This window comes from Haematobia irritans, chromosome 2 (assembly GCF_050003625.1).
Source record: "Haematobia irritans isolate KBUSLIRL chromosome 2, ASM5000362v1, whole genome shotgun sequence".
Lineage (NCBI taxonomy): Eukaryota > Metazoa > Arthropoda > Insecta > Diptera > Muscidae > Haematobia > Haematobia irritans.
In genome coordinates, this window is record NC_134398.1 from 223,937,628 (window position 1) to 223,963,185 (window position 25,558).

General features: G+C 31.5%; 1 protein-coding gene and 1 long non-coding RNA gene across 7 annotated transcripts; both read right to left on the reverse strand.

Moving 5' to 3' along the window:
• Positions 1–2,243: 2,243 nt before the first annotated feature.
• Cf2 (Chorion factor 2) lies at positions 2,244–23,330 on the reverse strand. 6 transcript variants are annotated; one of them, XM_075297563.1, is made up of 7 exons: positions 23,172–23,330; positions 19,517–20,299; positions 17,221–17,738; positions 12,799–12,893; positions 12,650–12,733; positions 3,826–3,909; positions 2,244–3,761 (listed from the first exon to the last, which is right to left on the reverse strand). In XM_075297563.1, the coding sequence occupies exons 2-7, from the start codon at positions 20,183–20,185 to the stop codon at positions 3,670–3,672; spliced, it is 1,542 nt and encodes a 513-aa protein (XP_075153678.1). In that variant the 5' UTR covers positions 20,186–20,299; positions 23,172–23,330; the 3' UTR covers positions 2,244–3,669. The 6 variants fall into 6 exon arrangements, with proteins under 6 accessions (XP_075153678.1, XP_075153676.1, XP_075153679.1 ...); XM_075297561.1 differs by having other exon boundaries at positions 3,821–3,909; XM_075297564.1 differs by having other exon boundaries at positions 3,821–3,909; positions 19,517–20,158; positions 23,172–23,327.
• A 1,286-nt stretch (positions 23,331–24,616) lies between these two features.
• Positions 24,617–25,112, reverse strand: LOC142225343 (uncharacterized). Its single transcript, XR_012719231.1, has 2 exons — positions 24,887–25,112; positions 24,617–24,830 (listed from the first exon to the last, which is right to left on the reverse strand). It is a non-coding gene; the product is annotated as an uncharacterized LOC142225343 (long non-coding RNA).
• Between the last annotated feature and the right edge of the window lie 446 nt (positions 25,113–25,558).

The window sequence follows — 25,558 nt, forward strand, 5'->3', positions numbered from 1 at the left end:
ATTTTAACGCAGAATGTTTCGTTAAAATATTCATAATTTCGTAAAAAAAAACAACTTTTTCACTAAAATGATGAAATGTGAGGAAAATGTCGTTAAAAAATCGAACTTTTTACGAAGGAAAGTTAATGTAGAATATTTCGTAGACATTTTCGTATATTCGTTAAAAATTGTTTTAATGAAGAATTTACGAAGAATAGTTAATGAAGAATTCTTCGTAAAATTAACGAAGAGAATTCTTACGGTGTAGATTCCAACTGCCATTTGCCTTATAAAAAATGAATTTCAAATCCACTTTAGAAGATTTCGAGCCTATTGTGAATGGGGTATAAGAGAGAAATACATTACCTTTGGTATACCCAACAAAAAAACGTAAACACGAATTTTTGGTAAGGCTTGTTTGGTAAGTTCCTACCTAATATCAAAGTTTTTCTTAAATGGGTTTTAGCATTTAGGGTTTCTCCAATTTGTTGTTCGTTAGACCCTGAAATACAAAAATATAACATCAGATGTCGACTGCTGTTTTTATCTGACTTTTCTGCGAGTGTTAATACAAACTAGCGTATGCCCAAGGTCAATTTTTAGTAATCGCAAAAGTCGATTTCAAACAGACATTAAAGGTCCTTGTAAAAGTGTGGAAATATTTAAATATAAAATTAAAGGAGAAAACCACGACCCTTGCTAAGTCGAAAGGGTCGAATTTTGAAAAATCGAAGAGTAAATTTTTAACATTAGATTCAGGGTTTCCATTTTGGTCCGATCGGACCAAAATTGGCCCAAAAATTTTTAATTTTTAAATTTGGTCCGATGGTTGGACCAAATGGAATTTGGTTGATTTTGGTCTATTTTCGTCAAATTTTCTATAGAAATAAAAATTTGACAAAAAATTTTGTAGATATAAAATTTTAACAATATTTTCTATAGAAATAAAATTGTGCCAAAATTTTGTACAGAAATAAACTTTAAAAAAATTTTGCATTGAAACATTTTTCTATAGAAATAAAATTTTAACAATATTTTCTATAGAAATAAAATTGTGCCAAAATTTTGTACAGAAATAAATATTAAAAAAATTTTGCATAGAAATTTATTTTATTTCATTTAAGAAAATTTTGTAAAAATTTTCTATAGAAAAAAAACTTGCGATATCTAGAGCAATAAAAGTTTGACAAATTTTCAATAGAAATAATACATTGACAAAATTTTCTATAGAAATAAAATTTTGGCTAAATTTTCAATAGAACTGAAATTTTGACAAAATTTCCTAAAGAAATGAAATTTTGTCAAAATTTCCTAAAGAAATGAAATTTTGTCAAAATTTTCTATAGAAATGAAATTTTGACAACATTTTCTATAGAAATTAAATTTTGACAAAATTGTCTATAGAAATTAAATTTTTACAAAATTTTCTATAGAAATAAAATTTTGACAAAATTTTCTATAGAAATAAAATGTTGACAAAATTTTCTACAGAAATAAAATTTTGACACAATTTTCTATCGAAGTAAAATTTTGGAAAAAATTTAACTTTTAAATGATATTAATTTAATTTGGAAAAATGGTCCGCTGTTACGAATTTTGGTCCAATTTTGGAAAAATGTTGGGCCAAAAATTCATTGTAGCAATGCTGATTAGATTACAAATCTTAAGGACAAATGACTATTTGACTTGTCTTCTGGCTATGCTATGGAGGAAATGTAAAATAAAGTTAAATTAGATATAAGTAAATATAATAAACAATAAAACAAAAACTCGTATAAATGAAATAAAATAAATTTTGTAATTTCGTGAGGATGCATTTTTGGTTTTGTTGATGTATTTTCTTTTTTTTATTATTTTGGTTAGTATTTTCGTAGTTGTAGCAAAAGTTTACATTTGTTTTAATTTTAAATTAATATTTGTAAAAAAGAAAGCTAAGCAGAGCGGTAGCAGTAGTACCTTAAATATCACAAATTTTGTTTTGATACTCTTCTTAAGAATAGAGAAATAAATTTTGTCAAACAACATGCTTTAGTATTTTGTTTTGTTTGTCATTTTTGTTCAAAATTTTGTTTTTGACAAAAGTTTTTAAATAATATTATAGTGTTTTGTATTTTTTTTTTTTTGGTTTTGAATGTATATTAACTAAAAACAATGACAAGTTGTGGTAGATTTTCATTTTTGGTTGTTAATAAGCTAAATAAGGAAAAAGAAAAACAATAAAATAAAGTAACAAAATAATAATAAAACCAAAGAAACTAAATAAATTAAAAAAGCAAAAACAAAATATATATATATTAATTTTTTGTTTGTATAAAGCTAATTTAACAATAATCATAAAAAATAAATGTTGTAAAAACCAACCGAGATCCTGCTCTGTTGAGACGCTTCTTCTTCATTCTCACATTTGATAGAAAAAAATATTTAAAAAAAACAATAAATATTAAACAAATTTTGAGAATGTTTAGTAATTTTATCTCTAACTCATGGTTGAAATTAAATTTCATTTATATTGATTTTGGTTTTTCTAATAATAATAATTTATATTCTTTAAAAATTATAATAAAAAATGAACAAAGTCACAAGTCTTAAAAATGAAAAAACAAAAAAACAAAATACGACTAAAACATTATAAAAAAATATATATTCTTGATTAAGGAAAACAATTGTCATTACCATAAATCATGATAATGGTAAAAGACAAAAAATAAAAATAAAAAAAAATTATTTTATAAATACAATTAACAATTTTTTTTTACAAATTTATAACAATAAAATTAGTAAAATCTATGAGTAGTGATGATTTGATAAAAAAACGTAATTTTTAACAAAATATAAAATTTTAAGGTTTTTTTGTGTTTCCTGTTATTTCTTTAAATTTAGAAATATCTTTCTTTTAAGCTAAAGTTTTAAGAGATAAAATGTTTCTTTCCATTTCTGTTGTTTTATACTATACTTATAATATTATATAAGAGCAAAGTCTAATAAAACAAAACATTTCGAAAGAGCCATCTTCGTATACTAAAAAAAAAATAAATTGAAGTGGTCTCTATTTCATGATTGTTGTTGTTTGTTGGTTTGTCGCAGTTTTTTTCTGTTTTGTTGTTTTTTTTTTGTATTACATTTAGTAGTAGTTAACGAAGGATTTCTCTTATTATTAATATTTATCTCGACTATTTAACAAAGAAAAATAAAAATAAAATAAGCATTTTTTTTAAATATTTATAAAACTACTCTCATTTTGTGGTTGCTATTTTGTTTCTTGTCAAAAAGAAATTTTCTCTCAAAAATATTACACAATTCCCATAAATATTTATAGATATTATTTTCTTAGTTGCTGGAGAAGAGAAACAAAGGCCAATCTGGGCGGGGGGTTATGTAAATCCATTTGACTTTCGGAATTTACTCTGGCATAGTGGTTTGTGTTTCACTATCCACCGTTCGACTAATGGTCATTGTTAAGCCTAATCCAAGACCCATTGATGTTCTGCTACTAACGACATCTTGGCCCAAATTATCACTATCATTCCCATCGCTATTATCACCGGCGTCTGCATCACCAGCAATTACTCCTCCGCGATCGTCGTCAGCATTTCGAATGGTCATACCGTCTCCTATTATATTGCCAATAGCACCTGCTCCTCCTCCACCACCATCGCCTGGTCCCCTTCTCTCACAACCGTTAGGCCTTTCCTAGAGTGGATGTAATTTTGTAGTATGCACCGTAAGGGCACTACGCTGTGTAAATCGTTTCTCGCAATACGGGCAAGTATAGGGTTTTTCACCTGTGTTGTGTAAATTAAAACCTTATATTAAAGGTTTATACCAATAAAAATATTCTCACCTCACCTGTGTGCGTTCGTATATGTTTGGTTAAATAGTCTTTGACACTAAACGCCTTTTCACAGTAGGTGCAGTGAAATGGTTTTTCACCTACAAAATGAATGAATGGAGTATAATAAATAGAAGAGAGGTTATTTTGTGTGGTGTTTAAAATTTCACAGTAGTTTATATATAAAGGGTGATTCTTTTGAGGTTAGGATTTTCATGCATTAGTATTTGACAGATCACGTGGGATTTCAGACATGGTGTCAAAGAGAAAGATGCTCAGTATGCTTTGACATTTCATCATGAATAGACTTACTAACGAGCCACAACGTCGAATTTTCAGTGAATGGGCCCTAGAAAAGTTGGCAGAAAATCCGCTTTTTTATCGACAAATTTTGTTCAGCGATGAGGCTCATTTCTGGTTGAATGGCTACGTAAATAAGCAAAATTGCCGCATTTGGAGTGAAGAGCAACCAGAAGCCGTTCAAGAACTGGCCATGCATCCCGAAAAATGCACTGTTTGGTGTGGTTTGTACGCTGGTGGAATCATTGGACCGTATTTTTTCAAAGATGCTGTTGGACGCAACGTTACGGTGAATGGCGATCGCTATCGTTCGATGCTAACAAACTTTTTGTTGCCAAAAATGGAAGAACTGAACTTGGTTGACATGTGGTTTCAACAAGATGGCGCTACATGCCACACAGCTCGCGATTCTATGGCCATTTTGAGGGAAAACTTCGGAGAACAATTCATCTCAAGAAATGGACCGGTAAGTTGGCCACCAAGATCATGCGATTTGACGCCTTTAGACTATTTTTTGTGGGGCTACGTCAAGTCTAAAGTCTACAGAAATAAGCCAGCAACTATTCCAGCTTTGGAAGACAACATTTCCGAAGAAATTCGGGCTATTCCGGCCGAAATGCTCTAAAAAGTTGCCCAAAATTGGACTTTCCGAATGGACCACCTAAGACGCAGCCGCGGTCAACATTTAAATGAAATTATCTTCAAAAAGTAAATGTCATGGACCAATCTAACGTTTCAAATAAAGAACCGATGAGATTTTGCAAATTTTATGCGTTTTTTTTAAAAAAAAAGTTATCAAGCTCTTAACAAATCACCCTTTATGTATATACATAAGGTGCATACTATATATAAACTATCTGTAAAATATTATGGAAAAGGTTAAATAATATAAGACATTGTTTTCCGTATTTATAAAATTTACAATGAATTGGCTATATACTATTTTGAATCCCCAAGGATTCCTCTAATCGATATAAACAAATATTTGATATATATCTTTACCGATCTAAAATCAAATAGCGACTTTTTAGTTTTCCATAATCTAATCCGGGATCGGTCTATATGATGTGAAAAATTGACCTATAGGTTAGGTTATATAGGTTAGGACTGTGTAAAGGTTGAATTACATACCATGCGGTAATCCGTGCGTTAATGGGTTGATGTTTTCAAGTTTGAAGCACTCTAACCAAGCTGTTCAAAGAGAAAACTGAACTGTTCAATCAACGGACGCATTATCGCATGGTATGTAACTCAAGCTTAGGTTATACACACTTACACAGTCTATTTCCGATTCTGAGTCCTGGTCGATTCGGAGAGGAAATAAACCACCACTAAAAAAAAAATTTGGTATTGATTCCGAGCCAAAGAAGCGGAGAATACAAGTAAGGATACTATTAAGACACAATTCTCTTTTAAATTTAGGTTTTGTGTACTTGCTTCTAGGAAGCAAATTTTAATTTTTCGCTTTCTCAGCTTTTTTTCTTCATATGCTATCAAAGTCCTTTAAAAACGACTTAACTGCAACTTTATTTTCCAAATTAGGACTCGACTTCCAGTAGAAATTATGCTATGTTTGAAGTAAAAAACTTCTTTAAAATAAAGTTTTGGAAAACATGTCCTATATTAGAACGATTTTTTGCTTTGTAGTTAAGATTCAAAAAGACAACAAATTTAAAGACAATTTCATTAAATTTAAAGAATTTTTCTGAATTATTAAAGTCAAGTTGACCTTAGCCTATAAATTTTTTCTTTCATGTTAAGATACCCATTTTTAAGTTAAATCACTTAATTATAAGGACAATACGACTTCATTGAAAAGTTTATCGACTTTTGGAGAAGGAAAATAACTTTATTTTAGAAAAATGCGTCTTCTATGCTAAGCAAAATTTGTATTCGTATTTTAAAGACATGAAATCTTTGACCTCACGACAATATTTTTTTCAGTGTATATGGCCAAAACTGGGATTGTACCCACAACATTTTATATGCAAGAAAATCGTATAAAACAAGTAAGGAAAGTCTAAAGTCGGGCGGGGCCGACTATATTATACCCTGCACCACTTTGTAGATATACATTTTCGATACCATATAACATCCGTCAAATGTGTATAAAGGTTTGTCCCAAATACATACATTTAAATATCACTCGATCTGGACAGAATTTGATAGACTTCTACAAAATCTATAGACTCAAAATTTAAGTCGGCTAATGCACTAGGGTGGAACACAATGTTAGTAAAAAAATATGGGAAACGTTTAAATCTGAAGCAATTTTAAGGAAACTTCGCAAAAGTTTATTTATGATTTATCGCTCGATATATATGTATTAGAAGTTAAGGAAAATTAGAGTCATTTTTACAACTTTTCGACTAAGCAGTGGCGATTTTACAAGGAAAATGTTGGTATTTTGACCATTTTTGTCGAAATCAGAAAAACATATATATGGGAGCTATATCTAATTCTGAACCGATTTCAACCAAATTTGGCACGCATAGCAACAATGCTAATTCTACTCCCTGTGCAAAATTTCAACTAAATCGGAGTTAAAAATTGGCCTCTGTGGTCATATGAGTGTAAATCGGCCGAAAGCTATATATTGGAGCTATATCTAAATCTGAACCGATTTCAATAAAATTTGGCACACTTGACTAAACTACTAATTGTACTCCTAGTCCAAATTGGGGTAAAAGTCTGGCTTCTGGGACCGTATATATATCTAATATAGCTATATCTAAATCTGAACCGATTTCAATAAAATTTGGCACACTTGACTATAGTACTAATTGTTCTTCTTGTGCAAAATTTTAAGCAAATTAGGGTAAAACTCTGGCTTCTGGGGCCATATAAGCCCATATCGGGCGAAATATATATATGAACCGATTTCTTCCAAAATCAATAGGGATCTATTCTGAGCCAAAACACATACTTGTGCCAAATTTGAAGTCTATTGGACTAAAACTGCGACGGACATCGCTATATCGACTCAAGAGTCCACCCTGAGCATTTTTGCCACCATGTGTCTATCTCGTGTCCTCATTTATTAAATTTTCATTCTCTTTTCACGGTTTATTAATAAAGGTACTCACGTACAAACAAATGCCAGTTTAAAAATCCAAATTATAACTGATACTTCAAAGTAAAAAATGTTTTTTTTTTTAATTCCAAAAAAACTTCAAACCAAATACGCTATATACTCAAAATAAGTCTTAGCCTATATTTCAATATTTCAGTTAATTTAAGGACAATTTCTTTAAATCAAAAATGTGTTTCTTTACTTTAAGAAAAATTGGCCTTGGTTCAAAGACATGCGACTTTAACGGAGCGACGCAAATTTACAAAATGTGTGTCCTAAATTTAATGAAAACATTTTTTGAAGCAAAGATGATAAACTTTATTTTAATTAAAATGTCATTATTTTAAAGAAATTTGTCCTTAATATTAAATTTCGCATACTAAAATTTAGGTTCTAATCTTTAATATCACGTAAATATTTTTTCAGTGTACAAATGAAATTTTAACAAAATTTTCTATAGAAATGAAATTTTAACAAAACGTTGTATAGAAATCAAATGTTAACAAAATTTTATAGCAATAAAATTTTGACAAAATTTTCTATAGAAATAAAATTTTGACAACATTTTCTATAGAAATGAAATTTTGACAAAATTTTTCTATAGAAATAAAATTGTGACATAATTATCTATAGCAATAAAATGTTGACAAAATTTTTCAAAATAATATTTTTTTTTTCAAAATAAGATGTTTTATTTTATAGTTTTTTTTTTGGTAAAAATTTGGTAGATTTTTTGGCCCGAATGGCAACCGTGCTTTCTATACGAATATACATAAGCAAGTGTTTGCCTATCGCTATGGTTATATTTACACTCTAATTCGTATTTTTTTTATAAAAAATTCACAGAAAAATATTTTTCTGATTGAATCACTAATTTTTTTACTTTAATTTTTGAATTAAATTCGATTAATTTTGTAGATGGTCGCTAAAACCGGAGTCGTTCTAAGCGAATGCTTGCGCATGTACAAACTATTAAGAACCAAACTTGCTTTGAAAATCCGTCGTTATAAACGGATGGTCGTTAAAACCGAGGTCGCTATAAATGAATTCTACAGTAAATATGTCTTGGTTTTGACTAATAATTTCGGATCCCATTTTTATACCCTGCGCCACACTGTGTAACAGGGTATTGTAACCCAGCAAAAAAAATTGGAAGTTCTTCTCAGGCACAACTTTAAAAGAACTTCCAAAAATGCCCTCCCAAAGATGTTCTTTATTTTAACTGCACAGGAAGTTCATTTGAGTCAATTTTTTTATAATCCGCTTGTTCACATTTTTTATGTTTCAAATAGGTTAAAAACATATAAGGAATTAAAATATTAAAAATTATTTAAATTTAGCCAAAAAATGTTAAATCCTTTCTAGAAAAATTGGGAACTTTTGAAAAATATTTGATGACAAACGTTCCAGACAAGCGTTGTAATGCATTAAAAATCATAAAAAATTTTAAAAATTATTTATTTGTCAAAATATCACAAAAATTCGTAATTCACATCCAAAATACTGAATTCAACTCACACCTGAAGTGATGCAAATTCAGTGCAGCGGCTGTTGAAATGGTGGACATCCGTCCTATGACAAGCCCATGTTAAATGCATCGCTTCTGTGGCAATTTGGCACCACTTCCGGATCCAAAAAGAATATTTCCACTACTTTTTTGGAGACGCTTTTTTTGCTGTGCATATGTTTGCACATATGGTGTCTTTGGCAATATTGGTCAGAGCGGGTCCCTGAGTCGATATAGCTATGACCGTCCGTCTGTCTGTGAACACATTTTTGTAATCAAAGTCGCAATTTTGCACAAGGAGTACAAATAAAAGTAAAGGGTGATTCTTTTGAGGTTAGGATTTTCATGCATTAGTATTTGACAGATCACGTGGGATTTCAGACATGGTGTCAAAGAGAAAGATGCTCAGTATGCTTTGACATTTCATCATGAATAGACTTACGATCTGCCACAACGTCGAATTTTCAGTGAATGGGCCCTAGAAAAGTTGGCAGAAAATCCGCTTTTTTATCGACAAATTTTGTTCAGCGATGAGGCTCATTTCTGGTTGAATGGCTACGTAAATAAGCAAAATTGCCGCATTTGGAGTGAAGAGCAACCAGAAGCCGTTCAAGAACTGCCCATGCATCCCGAAAAATGCACTGTTTGGTGTGGTTTGTACGCTGGTGGAATCATTGGACCGTATTTTTTCAAAGATGCTGTTGGACGCAACGTTACGGTGAATGGCGATCGCTATCGTTCGATGCTAACAAACTTTTTGTTGCCAAAAATGGAAGAACTGAACTTGGTTGACATGTGGTTTCAACAAGATGGCGCTACATGCCACACAGCTCGCGATTCTATGGCCATTTTGAGGGAAAACTTCGGAGAACAATTCATCTCAAGAAATGGACCGGTAAGTTGGCCACCAAGATCATGCGATTTGACGCCTTTAGACTATTTTTTGTGGGGCTACGTCAAGTCTAAAGTCTACAGAAATAAGCCAGCAACTATTCCAGCTTTGGAAGACAACATTTCCGAAGAAATTCGGGCTATTCCGGCCGAAATGCTCGAAAAAGTTGCCCAAAATTGGACTTTCCGAATGGACCACCTAAGACGCAGCCGCGGTCAACATTTAAATGAAATTATCTTCAAAAAGTAAATGTCATGGACCAATCTAACGTTTCAAATAAAGAACCGATGAGATTTTGCAAATTTTATGCGTTTTTTTTTTTTTAAAAAGTTATCAAGCTCTTAACAAATCACCCTTTATAATCAAGTGTGCTAAATTGTATTGAAATCGATTCAGTGTTAGATATAGCTCCCATATATATATTTTACCCGATTTGATCATATGACCACATAGGCCAAAGTTGTACTCTGATTTACGTGACATGTTGCACAGGGAGAAGAATTAACATTCTAACTAGGCTTAGATATAGCTCCCATATATATCTTTCGCCCAAGATACACTCATATAACAGATTTACTTGAAACTTTGCACAGGGAGAAGAATTAAGTTTCTTGATATACATGCCAATTTTGGTTGAAATCCTTTCAGATTTAGATATAGCTCCCATATATATCTTTCGTCCGATTTTCCCTCATATGAGCACAGAGGTCAAAGTTGTAATCCGATTTACGTGAAATTTTGTACAGGGAGTAGAATGAACATAGTTACTATGTATCCCAATTTTGGTTGAAATCGGCGCAGATTTAGGTATAGCTTCCATGTATATGTTTTTCCGATTTGGGAAAAAATTACCAAAATAACCACATTGTCCTTGCAAATCGCCACTGCTAAAAATGACTCCAATTTTCCTATACTTCTAATATATATTTGTCGATCAATAAATCATAAATACACTTATTTAAATTTGCCTAAAAATTGCTTCAGATTTAAATGTTTCCCACATTTTTTAATAACATTGTGTTCTACCCCAGGGCATTAGCCAACTTAAATTTTAAGTCTTTAGATTTTGTAGAAATCTAACAAATTTTGTCCAGATAGGGTCAGATTTAAATGTACACTGAAAAAAATATTTACGTGTTATTAAAGATTACGCAACCTAAATTTGAGGATGCGCAATTTACAAAGTATTAAGGACAAATTTCTTTCAAATAATGAAATTTTAATTAAAATAAAGTTTATAATCTTTGCTTCAAAATTTTTTTTCATTAAATTTAGGACACAAATTTTGTAAATTTGCGTCCCTCCGTTAGAGTCGTATGTCTTTGAAGTAAGGCTAATTTCCCTTAAAGTAAAGAAACACATTTTTGATTTATAGAAATCGTCTTTAAATTAAATGAAATATTTAGTCTTTACATTTACGATAAAAACGCTTCAAATATAGGCTAAAACTTATTTTGAGGATTTAGCATCTTTGGTTTAAAGTTTTTTGGAATTAAGAAAACATTTTATACTTTGAAGTATTTGTCATAATTTGGATTTTAAATTGTCATTTGTTTGCACGTGAATAGCTTTATTAATATACCACGAAAAGAAAATGAAAATTCGATCAAATGAGATCTGTATCCCAATTTTAATTTTATTGATCCTAGATTTAAAACCAGATAAGTCACTAAAAAATGACTTTATTTTAAAAAAGCCACATCTTTGGCTCGGAATCAATACCAAAATCCTTATTGGAAGGTCAAAATCTTTGGATCCGAGTAAACTTTTTTTTGAGTGTATGTATAAGGGAACAAAAACCTTTATATAGTTATAGCACCCAACACATTTGACGGATTTGATATGGCATCGAAAATGTGAATCTACAAAGTGGTGCAGGGTATAATATAGTCGGTCCCGTCCGAATTTAGACTTTCCTTGTTTTTAATATGAATCAACATTCAGTATTGAATTACATTATAAATGAAGAATTTTATTACTATTGCAAATGAAAATAATAGGCTTGGCAATAATTCTATAATCACAAATACATACGGACTATTTTAAAAGACAATTTCTCTCCCAATTCATATAAATACGATAAAACAATGTCTTAAAATTTAACCTTTTATTAAATGTTAAATTTTAATGAATGAGAATTTGTTTTGGATAAAATAAAATTAGACTTGATGTGGTGGTTGTGGAGGTGAAATATGGTGAGACTTATATATGCAAATAAATATTCTTATGTAATTTTAGAAACGTCTTTGGTAGCAAAAATTTCAAATACAACAAAAATGAATTCACTTCAAAACATTTTGGTCTTTTTAGATTAAAAAAAAAAAATAAAAGAATACTTAAATGCATAACGAAACGTACGTACGTATGAGTGAAAATTAAATTCTCAAATATTATTAAAATTGGCCCAAACTATAGGTGAAAACCAAAGTGAGATTAAAGAAAAAACACAACAGTTGCACATGATGAGTTTGCTGTTGCGAATCAAACAGATTTGTGGTATATGTGAACGAGCAATGATGGTCTTAGGTGAGAAGATTGCTGTAAGTATTAACAAACAAGAGATGGAACATGATGATTGATTGATTGATTGATTGCAAATGTTCGGGATATAAATCTGTATTGAACTTAGTTTTATGAGTTTTATTTTTGATTTGGAGCCTTACAAATGCCGCTTAATGGAATAACAGATAATGAAAGGAGAAAAAAATGCTCTGAAGTAATTGTAGTGAATAAAAATTCAGTTTCATTTTTGTGTGAAAATTTGAAAAAAAGTTAAAATTTTTAGCTAATAATTTTTGATTTCTGCTATTTGCATGTAATAGCAAACGAAATTGGTGCGAAATATTTTCAATTGCATTTGAGATGAGAATTTTAAATTTTGATTTTGTTTTGAAATATTCAAACAGAAAAACATTTTATTTGTTGTTGACTGATTTGAGTTTTTAAATTTCGTAGAAACTGAGATTTGATTGATTGATTGACTGAGATTGATAGGTTGATTGATTGACTGACTGACTGATTGATTGAATATATCTGAGTTTTGCATTTGAAAAAATTATTTTCTCTCACCCGTGTGAGTTGTCAAATGTTTGTTCAAGTAGTCCTTGACCGTGAACGCCCTGCCACAATAGCCACATCTAAAGGGTTTCTCACCTGTATATTAATATATAATAAACCTTATATTAAAGGTTTATAGGAACAAAAGGGGTTTCTCTCACCTGTATGTATTCGCGTATGCTGCTTCAATGTATTCGATTGTGTAAATGATTTACCACAATATGTACATGTATAGGGGCGTTCTTTTGGTGTGAGGCTATCGAAAAAAAAATCGTGAAAAATGAAAAACAAAATTGTTATTAAATCTACACATATATTATAAATAAAAAAATATTACACATAAAACCAACATTGGTAATAATAATACAAGTTTAGCACTTATTTCGAAGATTTTACAAAAAATCACAACTTCTCATTCTTTGGTTCTTTGTCCCATATACATACCATTCATTTTTTGGCAATTATGTTTAATGAGATTAAAGAATTGTTCGAGACTATTCAAAGATTTGTATACACTTTGGAAAAATCGATTTGGATGGTGTTAGCGGTCCTTGGAGTGTAGCCCACATAGATCGCAGGAATTTGCTTTTTGGTATGTGCTTCAGCATGCCCGCCACGGTTGCCATAGCTGGTAGAATTCTACCAAAAATGGTAGATTTTTACTGTTTGGTAGAATTCTTGATGTTATGGTTGCAAAATATTCCCCTTCGTGAATTTTTAATAGAAATAAAATTTTGACAAAATTTTCTATAGAAATAAAATTTTGTCAAAATTTCTTCAGAAATAAAATTTTGACAAAATTTTCTATAGAAATAAAATTTTGACAACACTTTCTATAGAAATAAAATTTTGACAAAATTTTCTATAGAAATAAAATTTTGATAAAATTTTCTATAGAAATAAAATTTTAACAAAATTTTCTATATAGAAATAAAATTTTGACAAAATTTTCTATAGAAATAAAATTTTAACAAAATGTTCTATATAGAAATAAAATTTTGAGAAAATTTTCTATAGAAATAGAAATTTACAAAAATTTTCTATATAGAAATAAAATTTTTACAAAATTTTCTATAGAAATAAAATTTTGTGAAAATATTCTTCAGAAATAAAATTTTGACAAAATGTTCTATAGAAATAAATTTTTGACAAAATTTTATATAGAAATAAAATTTTGACAAAATTTGTATAGAAATAAAATATTGACAAAATTTGTACAGAAATAACATTTTGACAAAAATTTCTATAGAAATAAAATTTTGACAAAATTTTCTATAGAAAAAAAATTTTGAAGTAGGCCAAAGTTGTACTCTGATTTACGTGACATGTTGCACAGGGAGAATAACTAACATTCTAACTAGGCTTGGAAAATTTTGTTGAAATCGGTTCAGATTTAGATATAGCTCCCATATATATCTTTCGCCCAAGATACACTCATATAACAGATTTACTTGAAACTTTGCACAGGGAGTAGAATTAAGTTTCTTGATATGCATGCCAATTTTGGTTCAAATCCTTTCAGATTTCGATTTAGCTCCCATATATAACTTTCGCCCTATTTTTCCTCATATGACCACAGAGGTTAAAGTTGTAATATTGAAATAAAATTTTATTTTTTTTAAATTTTAAATTTAATTTTGTCAAAATATTCTTCAGAAATAAAATTTTGACAAAATTTTCTTCAAAAATAAAATTTTGACAAAATTTTCTATAGAAATAAAATTTTGACAACACTTTCTATAGAAATAAAATTTTGATAAAATTTTCTATAGAAATAAAATTTTAACAAAATTTTCTATATAGAAATAAAATTTTGACAAAATTTTCTATAGAAATACAATTTTAACAAAATTTTCTATATAGAAATAAAATTTTGACAAAATTTTCTATAGAAATAAAATTTTGTCAAAATATTCTTCAGAAATAAAATTTTGACAAAATTTTCTATAGAAATAAAATTTTGACAAAATTTTCTATAGAAATAAAATTTTGACAAAATTTTCTATAGAAATAAAATTTTGACAAAATTTTCTATAGAAATAAAATTTTGACAAAATTTTCTATAGAAATAAAATTTTGACAAAATTTTATATAGAAATAAATTTTTGACAAAATTTTATATAGAAATAAAATTTTGACAAAATTTGTATAGAAATAAAATTTTGACAAAATTTGTATAGAAATAACATTTTGACAAAAAATTTCTATAGAAATAAAATTTTGACAAAATTTTCTATAGAAATAAAATTTTGACATAGGCCAAAGTTGTACTCTGATTTACGTGACATGTTGCACAGGGAGAATAATTAACATTCTAACTAGGCTTGGCAAATTTTGTTGAAATCGGTTCAGATTTAGATATAGCTCCCATATATATCTTTCGCCCAAGATACACTCATATAACAGATTTACTTGAAACTTTGCACAGGGAGTAGAATTAAGTTTCTTGATATGCATGCCAATTTTGGTTCAAATCCTTTCAGATTTAGATATAGCTCCCATATATATATTTCGCCCGATTTTCCCTCATATGACCACAGAGGCCAAAGTTGTAATATAGAAATAAAATTTTTACAACATTTTCTATAGAAATAAATGTTTGACGAAATTTATATAGAAATAAAATTTTGACAAAATTTGTATAGAAATAAAATTTTTACAAAATGTTATGTATACATACATACATAGAAATAAATTTTTGACAAAAATTTCTATAGAAATAAAATTTTGATAAAATTTTCTATAGAAATAAAATTTTGATAAAATTTTCTATAGAAATAAAATTTTGCAAAATTTTCTATAGAAATAAAATTTTGCAAAATTTTCTATAGAAATAAAATTTTGCAAAATTTTCTATAGAAATAAAATTTTGCAAAATTTTCTATAGAAATAAAATTTTGCAAAATTTTCTATAGAAATAAAATTTTGACAAAATTTTCTATAGAAAAAAAATTTGACAAAATTTTCTATAGAAATAAAATTTTGACAAAACTTTCTATAGAAATAAAATTTTAACAAAATGTTCTATAGAAATAAAAATTTGACAAACTATTCTTTAGAAATAAAATTTTGACAAAATTTTCTATAGAAATTAAATTTTTGGCAAAATTTTCTATATATTGGTAGGTTTTTGGGGAAAATTTTTCTCCAAATTTTGGTAGATTAGAGTGGCAAACATGATCCCCGCCAGTCTCCAATGGTAAGTCGCATGGAATGTTTCCAGTGGCAAAATTTACAATTCTGCTGTCCACTAATAGGGCTGTTTTCTTTTAGTACTGGATGAAACATTTGTATCCAGAACATTATTGCACTTGTATTCTATCCAGAACATCTCATCAGCGCACTAAATAGTTATTACTATTTGAGAATTTCATACATTAAGCCTAGTACTAAGATCACGTTTTCGCACGAAAAACTGTTATACTCCATACAAAAAAAAAAAACGTTAGCGCGGAATAAATGCGAAATCTTTGTTTTGAGCATTTTCAAACACATATTTATACAACCCTGGATTTTTCGCACGAAAAAATAGGCAGGCATATTATTTCGCATAAATAAGTTAACATTCCTGGGATTGAGACCCTATTTACGGAGATATATGAAGATATTCGTTTTTCGCAGAAACGAACTAAGTACTAAGCATTAAAGATGTAAGATATGAAAAGGTGGCTGAGACACTACATATATGATACCGCCTTTCCTGGGATTTAATTGTGGGTATTATTAATAATTGTGGGAACATCTGATTGTTGTTTTGAAATTATAGTTTCTTAATTTATGTGCCACATAGATATTTTGGTTATCGTTCTTCAATACTTTCACGCAACTGAGGTGTCTCATACCAGCATTGCAAAGCTTCTTAATCAGGAAATCTCTTGAAATAAGACTCATGTTGGGACATTTAAATGTGAAATGGTCGATGTTTTGTGTTGATCCGCACTCACATGCTACTGTTTTTTCTGTGCTCGTTTTTAAACAGCTGATGACAGTGTTGCACATTTGGAGATGCCCTGGATAAACGAGTACTCTGTTTCCTTTTAGTCCGTCACGGTTTGGTATCTAGTACTGAAAGAAAACAGCCCTGATCTTTGCTTCGACGACAGGTAATTATGTCTTCGCCCAGAGCGGACTAGCTGTACAAGTCGAATTCGACTAACTTTTAATTATTTTCAAATCATCTTTCTATTATCTTCAAAACGGTCCTTTTTGATAGATATTTTATCGAGAAAAATATATTGTTAAGATTAAAACTAAATTATTTCAAGGAGTTAACAATTGTTGCAAGTAGGAAAGTCCCTGCAACGGCTTTTGGCATTGGTCATAGGGACATACGTGTACAACACACATATTTCCATAGACAAATTTTCAATAAAGGCAAAAGTCAAACAGTCGACTTTTCCAGAATTTTAAAAACCGAAACATAGATTTTTCCATGAACGTGATTTTTCTTGACCACCACTATCTGGGTAGTGCATCTACTTAGCTATCACAAAAATAAGCGCTAAACCGGTCAAACCATATTAAAGTAAAGAATATTAATATAATATAGTAAATAAATAAAAAAAAGAAATGTTCAACATTACTCTGCTTCTCCAGTATGCACCTTACGGTGCATGGCCAATGTACCGGGAGTTTTAAATGTCTTTGGGCAATCGGGGCACTTGTGGCGCACTTTGGGTACACCACCAACTATTGCCGTCGTAGTGATGGTGCTAACATTATTATTAAGGACGGCTGCGGGGGCATGGGAGGAACTAACCACAACACTTGTGGCAGCACCTGGCGTTTGTTGGATGGTATAGACTGGCACCGATGACGGCGAACCTTCGATGCAATCGCCATTGATGGGCTCCTCTTTGATTATCACATGCGGGTGAATCACAGTTGCTGTACCATTAACACTCTTATTCAGTTTTACTGTAAGTGGTGGCACTTTTAATTGGACGCTTTCATGTGAGCTATTATCATCCATATGGTGGGATTGAAGCTGGAGTTGTTGCTGCCGTTGATGTTCTTGTTGTTGTTGTTGCAGCAATTGTTCTTCTTGTTCTTGTTGTTGCTGCATTTGATGCTCCTGCTCTTGTTGTTGTTGTTGATGATGCTACAATAAAAGCAAAATATATAAGTGAGAAAGTGGCAACAAGTGGAGAGATGTAATCTTTAACATATAGTAACTGAATGATTATTTACAGACAACAGAGGAAGAAAAGAGCTTTCCACGTCAAAAAGGATTGGAAATCAAAGGAAAATATCTACAGTGAAACCACTCAAAAGTGGGCACCCACGGTCCCCTAGTTTTTGTTCACATTTGGGAGGTGCTCACTTATAAGACTTTAATTTCAATTTGATAATATAGCAAACATCTCACGAAAGATATCCGCATTTGAGAGGTGTCCAAGTTCTGAGATGTTTCACTGCATATGCATGTTAAATTTAAATAGAAATTGAACTCGAGATATGGAGTGGTAGGGAACCACCGTGGTGCAATGTTTAGCATGCCAAGGTCGTGGGTTCGAACCCAGTTTCGATCAAATACCTAAAAGTTTTTCAGCGGTGGATTATCCCACCTCAGTAATACTGGGGACATTTCTGAGTGTTTCAAAGCTTCGCTAAGTGGTTTCACTGCAATGTGGAACGTCGTTCGGAATCGGCTATAAAAAGGAGGTCCCTCGTCATTGAGCTTACAAAGGCAGCACTCAGTGATGAGAGAGAAGTTCACGTCGGTGTTGCCAGATTGCATTTTGATAAGGTGACGCTTTTTAGATTCACAATAGCAATCTATTGTGAATAATTTATTGAATAACATGAAATTCTAAGTGGTACAGTGTCATAAATAATCGCAGCAGTAAATATTTATTATTATTTGAGCATTTCATACATTAAAATTTAAGATTCCACTTGTTTTCTGTGATTGTTTTTAAACAGCTGATCACAGTGTTGCATATTTTTTGGAGATGTCCTGGATAAACGAGTACTCTGTTTTCTTTTAATCCGTGACTGCTTAGGGTATCCAGAAAATAGCCCTAATATAGTCAGAAAAAATTTTCATCAAAATATTTCCAATTAAAATTTTAATTGATTTAAAAAAAAATTCAATCAAAAGTCTAATTGATTCGACAAATTTTTTAATTAAAACAAAAATTAATAGTATCAATTATTTTTTTAGTTGACTTCGGTGATTGATACATACAAAAAAATTTTGTCTGATTTTAATTGGAAAATTTTTCATTTTTGTGATTGAAGAAATTTCAATTAAAAATTAATTGGATGAAATAATTTCGTGATTGAATCCATATATTTTTTTATGTAGAGTTGTCCATCGAGATAAATAATTTCTAAATCACATAGGGGTACACAACTGTGCCCCTTAGTTCTACCGAGTTTGATTAGTTACCATGTCTGCCAATCAATTTTTATTATTTTGCAAATCAATTTGAGCTGCCTTATCGACTTTTTATGTTGACGAAAACCTCTTCACTATCAATTTTTTTATGTTGGTCAAAATAGAAAAAATCGACTATTTATGTTTGCCAAAGTCGATTAATCTACACTTTTTTATCTCTACAAGTTGATATTTGGTGTTGGTCGAAATCGACATTTTATGTCGAGAAAATCAAAAAGTCGGATGGAGTGAATTTAAAGTCTATATTTTTGTGCCAATACCAAAGAAGTGTATAGACTACCACGAGGGTACATCCACTCCATGTCCAAAAAATAGAAACTTCTCATTCATATCGCAAAACAATTTGATTAAGTAATCACGTGAATCATGATTTGCACAAAACAATTCCTGGATCATTTTCGCTATTCAGATCGCAATCTTTGGCGAAATTTTCAACGTGTGTAAATCTTTGGTAAAACTCCACAAATTCTACTTACCAATATGTGCTCCTGTTGGGTTTGTTGCAAAATTGACACCTGCTCCTGATAATGACGATGCACAAGATCATGACCAGGCAATTTCATATCATGAGGAGCCATTGACGGCATATTCTCCGGTGTTGACGGTTCATATCCCCCAGATTGACTAGCTGCTATGGAGGATGATGTGCACACTGATCCACAATGAATGCACTTGTATTCGTTGGCTCCCTGCAATGCTGCCGGCGATATGCCATAGAAACTACATGCAGGACAACGTGCCAAAAATGAGGGAGCTTGATGTACCAACCGATGATGATCGTCCAAATCTTGTTCATTGACAAACTTATCTTCGCAAAAATGACAGGGATAATCAATTTTAAGAGATTCGTTCACACTGCTGGATACATGATGTGGAGCCAACAATATACTGCCACCACCTACACCTGCAACCACACTTAAGCCACCATGACATAGGTGCATATGTTCCGTTGCCTGTTGAGGTCCTTCGAATTGTTGGCCACACATTGGACAAAAATGTGTGGTAGACACAAGGGCGGGATCCATGCTCAGATTTGGTAGAAATGATGTCTTTAATGCGTCCATGGTGGCGGGCGACTGAGCTCTGCTATTCTGCTCAGGTCGCGGTAAACGTATTTCCTGGGCATTGGAAGGAGATTTTAGCATGACGTTTCGATTGACTCAAAAATAATTTTAACACAGCTTTTGGAACAAAGCCAGCGTAACGATCGGGCGCGCAGTGGTTAGTGGAGCGTTAGTATAGAGTGGGCCTGTATAACCCTTTGAAAACAAAACACACATGCAAAAACTTTTAAAATAAATATTAAGTCTGATAGTCGGTAAATTTGGAACCCATTTTTCTTGGTTGTGGTGAGAGCATAATGCATTAATGTAGCCGTTGTTGTTTTAGAAGATTTTAAGCATTTCAAAGGAAAATTTTCTAAAAAATTGCCATTCTAGTTTTCGTGGAAAGGCCTGCGTCTAGTGTTACACAACTTCCTTTCCATTGTTCTTCCGACCAAATTTTAGTGCTACAGTTATTGTTAATTTATAATATTGTGAGGGATTCTAAATGGGAAAATCTTCGACTTCTAATAAAACTGACAGTTGTATAATAATAAGCAGAAAAGCTATGCTCAATTTCGACTCAGATATCTTAAACTACACTTAGTACCCTACGAGAAATGAATCGAATTCAGGAGCATCACAGGACTAGTCCCTGGTGTGTCTGGACCTGTTCCAGTTGTGGTGGAAATATATGGAAAGACCGGTCACTTTAAAATGAATTTGTCATACACTTGAGGACTCATTTCAAACAGGCAGGTCCTTTAGAACTTCATGAATTCCTTAAACTTTTAAAAATTTTAAGGAATTCGGATTATATCGCATTGGAATAGGTCTTCAGAGCTAGAACGTTCTCGTACATTTCTGTAATTTTGCAAATGTTTGATACTTTGTGAAAATTTTTCGAGAGCCAGTGAATATTGAGCCCTGCCAAGTATGTCTTCGTTTATTGTAAATTTATCCTGCACGACCTCCGTTTGGTACTACTCTTTCAACCGAATTTGTACGTAGTTCGCTAAATCTTCCGTCACTTCTATTTCATTCTCGATTCTTACTGGGGATGTTTCTGGAAGAATTATTGGTATTTTGAATTAAATATCATCTTCTCAATTTAAGCATACATTCATTCACAACGAATGTCATCAATTTCCAATGCGACATGAAACTTGTAAATTCTCTTGCAACCAGGCGGGTGTTGTTTCCAAAGCGGGTTCTGGCTCTATATCTAGGTTGAAGCGACCTTGAGTGATAAAATTTACGTTTGGCATAGCTTCAATGATAGGCCCCATCATATCTGAGCATCAATCATTCCTATTAGATTGCCAAAAATTCTGCTCCCCTTCTCACCCAATATCTGAAGGTTGTTTAGAAATTCCATGAAGGGCATAAACTTAAAAATTCCATTTGTCCGGGTTATTTCTCTTTTTAGAGAAACCATCGTTCATTTCTGTAAGGAAATCCGCAGTAGCTGCGTCAATATATTTAACCAGAGGAATATTTTCAAATTTGCTTTCGTACAGGAATTTAATGCTGCTGGATACTGTTTGCACACATTCATCTTTTGGAATGTGTTAGGATAAAGGTCAATTTTGGAGCTGGGCGTTCAGATATGAAGTTGGTATCTTGTAAAAAGAGTTCATAAATGACGTGCCATGTCACAATAACGTTATAAGCTTTGATGTCACGCAATAATAAGGCATTTCGAATACCTTTGAATATGTATGTCGGTTCATGAAACGTATAAATATGGAGATCATTTCGTAGAAAAAATTGCTTTGAGTTATTGCCACGAAGCCTGGAGAATAGTTTCCCGTTTGGCGGAACTTGATCCGATTCTTATTCAATGAATAACTGTCTCATTTGATATATAAATTAACGACTCCTATCGTAAAATTGAAGACCCCTATCTTTGTCTTTCATCTCTTAGGTGTATAGCCTTTGGTTTAAAAGTAATCTTCGAAATGTTTTATTATTAATTCATAAATAAAGAAAAGTTTTTTTTTTTGTCAATAGATTTCGGTCTACTCTGGTCTATATGATCCTTTTCACATTGGGAACCCATCATAGCAGATGATTGCACGTATTTAATTATTATCTGATTTTTATTCTTTCATTTATCCTTGCTCAAATTCCACAGACATGTAGGCTCGGTTGCATCCACAATTTGCCTCCCACACAATCTCAAGTGTTTGTTTTTCTTTTTTCCTCATCCCAAAAATCAATTGACATTCGTCATAACAAGCTAAGAGAATGAATAAGAGAACATTTATCAAGATATGGGTACACTCATAGATCAGATATAGACTGGGAATAGAATAAACCAAGCCCTTTAATGCAATTCGATCTTAAATTTTGATTCCATATATATTCCTTCGCCTTACAAAAGTTAAAGTAAAACAAATTAAAAACAGAACGTTAAGAAAACCCCCCTACAAAGTGGGCCCCCTATTCTAAACACACACACACACATACACTACAAACAAAAACACTCTAAACGCCAAGAACCACAATCACAATTATTAAAAAAATTTAAAATGTCTAAAGGTGGTCGGTGGTGATGAGGATGCGACTCTCTCCCACCTCCTCAATTATCTCCCATCTATCAATCTCGCGCGCATTAACAAAAACAACCAAATCACACGACTACAAGGGGGACGACGATTCGACCAACAAAACGAAAGAAAAAAAACAACAACAAAGGAGATGGACGACGACACTCTTCAAACACCAAATACTCGCGCAAACATACACACACTTACGAATTATTAAAAACACATTCACACATACACAAGATTTCATTATTTTTTTTTCCTTTTGCTGCTTATCATCATTTCCTTCGTCTCTTTGCTGTGCTTAATGTTCTAAGTGTGTGTGTTGGTTTTTTCAGCCAATTTCGGAATTTTCACTTTTAATTTTCATTTCCACTACAAAATGAAAAAATAAATTTTTTCGCAGCACCCAAAAAATGCTTTTATCCACACCATGCCCTCCTCAACACACAAGTCAAGGAAAAGGGTTCCGATTTTCGTTTATTCTTGTCGTTTGGTTTTTTTTTTTCATTTGGTCTCTTGTCTCGTTCTAAACTTACCAAAAATAAAAACTTGAGCTTATTTACATCTAAATAAAATTACACTATTGCTGCATATCGTCTTTGGCGCTATTAATTAATTTAGAAAAACCACCACAACACAGTTCAATTGGGCTAATTTTGGCAGTCCAATTTTGTCGAATGTATTTTTTTCTATGAAGGCGTTAATATTTGTTAAACCGGCTTCTTCGTATTTTTGAAGACGACAATTTTTGTTAAACCGGCTTTGGAAGTTTTGTTTTGAAGGCGTCAATTTTTTTAAACCGGCCTTTGAATTTATATTGCGTTATTATCGATTGTTAACATTTTGCTCCCATAATGTTCTTAAAGAATCGATAATAACGCCTAATAGAATTTTCGTTAGCAAATATATCAATGGGATTCTTATGTGTAGCAGAGAAGAGAGAAGTTCACAACTGCGGTATCACAAGAGATTGAATGGTCTAAGGGTATGGCCACACTAGGCAAATACTTGCCCAAAAAGAGTGTCGAATATTTTTCCAGGAGCATATTCGAAATATCTGTATATCGTTTTTATAAAATACTCTTATACTGATGTAATATATCCAATATGAGCTGAAAATGCTTGCTGGTTTGGCTGTGGCGTCGAATTATTTTTCGATTTCTGTCAAATATTTGCCCAGTGTGACCGTACCGTAAGCGAGTCTGAAATATTGGGCTGCCTTATTTCAGACTCACTAACTCACTAACCTAACCTATGGGTAGCAGGAGTATTCGTTACGTGACACGTTATTATCGGCTGTTTTCATTTTTTTCCATATGTTCAGTTTTCAAGCTGAAAACCCGCTTATTTTCACGGTTACTTTTTTTAATCAATTAATTTCGAAATATTAAATGGTTCGCAATCAATACATTGGATCTTTTCCATCCATAATTTGAAGAGACTTGATAAAAATGCTATCGTCTTCATATATATTTTTGCACTTTTAATTTAGTGTTTTGGTGAAAAACTCGAACATAGTACTCACCTTAAGGTGGGTATTAAGTTCGAGTTTAGCCGCTAAAAACGTCATTTTTTCACGATTACTTTTCTTTAACAATCCATTTTAAGGAATACAAACTTTGTGAAAATTTGCTTTGGGCTTTTCCCCATCAAGTTATAATAAAATTTGCAACAAATACGTATAATTTCATGCATTTTTCTTACTGATTTAGTTTTCACTTTAGCCCCTGCCAACATTTTTGGAATTTGACGACACTTCTGAGAATCTCCACCACGTCGAAAACAATCGTATACGATATCAAAAACTCGTCGGAAAAGCGCCGTCACTATTGAGAAGTTGTACCACGCAAAAGTTACTACAAAAAGGTTTCGCATGAGTGCAATTATTAGGTGCCTTTATAGATCAATTTAGAACGACGCCAATAAGGGACCCTCCAAACAATCAGAAAAAGCGCATTTTAAGATAGTTGTAAAAGAATCATTGTGGTCGAGTAAAACACGTTTGTTTAGATATTTATTAATTTGTGTAAACATTTACAAATTCTTAAAAATATAACATTTATACCACTATCACATTACATTTTAAATAATTTTTGGCATTAATGATGATGTTGAGTTACAAGTAGCGAGTTACATGTTGCAGCGTCTATCAACTAGTGTTTTTATTTGATGGAAGCAGCATGTCTGTAAAATATCTGAAAAACAATCACTTTATTCCATTTGGAAAATCAAAAATTGTTCACCAATATACCTTTCGCAATTTTAAGCGTATAATCTATGTTTTCAGAACTTTATTTTCGTTTTTATTTAATTAAAATATAACAAGCTGGTTGCGCTTGGCGTTTCACAAAAAATAAAATCGTAGTAGGGATGGCAAAATACTTTCATGTACTTTTTGATGTACCTTTTCATGATGGTTGAAGTGACATTTACGAGTCTGTGGTAACGATGAGGATGAAATGGAACTTTGAAATGCTGGCAGGGGCGATTTTAACGGCTAAACTCGAATTTAATACTCACCTAATAACAAAAACATAGCAAGAGTTTGAACAAGTTTTACTGTTCACAATCGATATCATCTTACCAACATTTTCGGGAACATTATTTCTTATAGCAAAATTTTCGCTAAAACTTTGTCATCGACAAACTGCATTTTTGTCTTGCAGATCCACGAACACATTGTTCCTCTTTTTTTGGTATTTATGGTATTATACATTATATATTAGGGCTGTTTTCTTTTAGTACTGGATGCAACATTTGTATGAGCTATCCAGAACATCGTTGCACTAGTATTCTATCCAGAACATCTTATCAGTGCAAGTCGAGTTGGTGTTGCCAGATTGCAAGTGACGTTTTTAAACAGCTGATGACAGTGTTGCATATTTTTGAAATGTCCTGGATAAACGAGTACTCTGTTATTGGT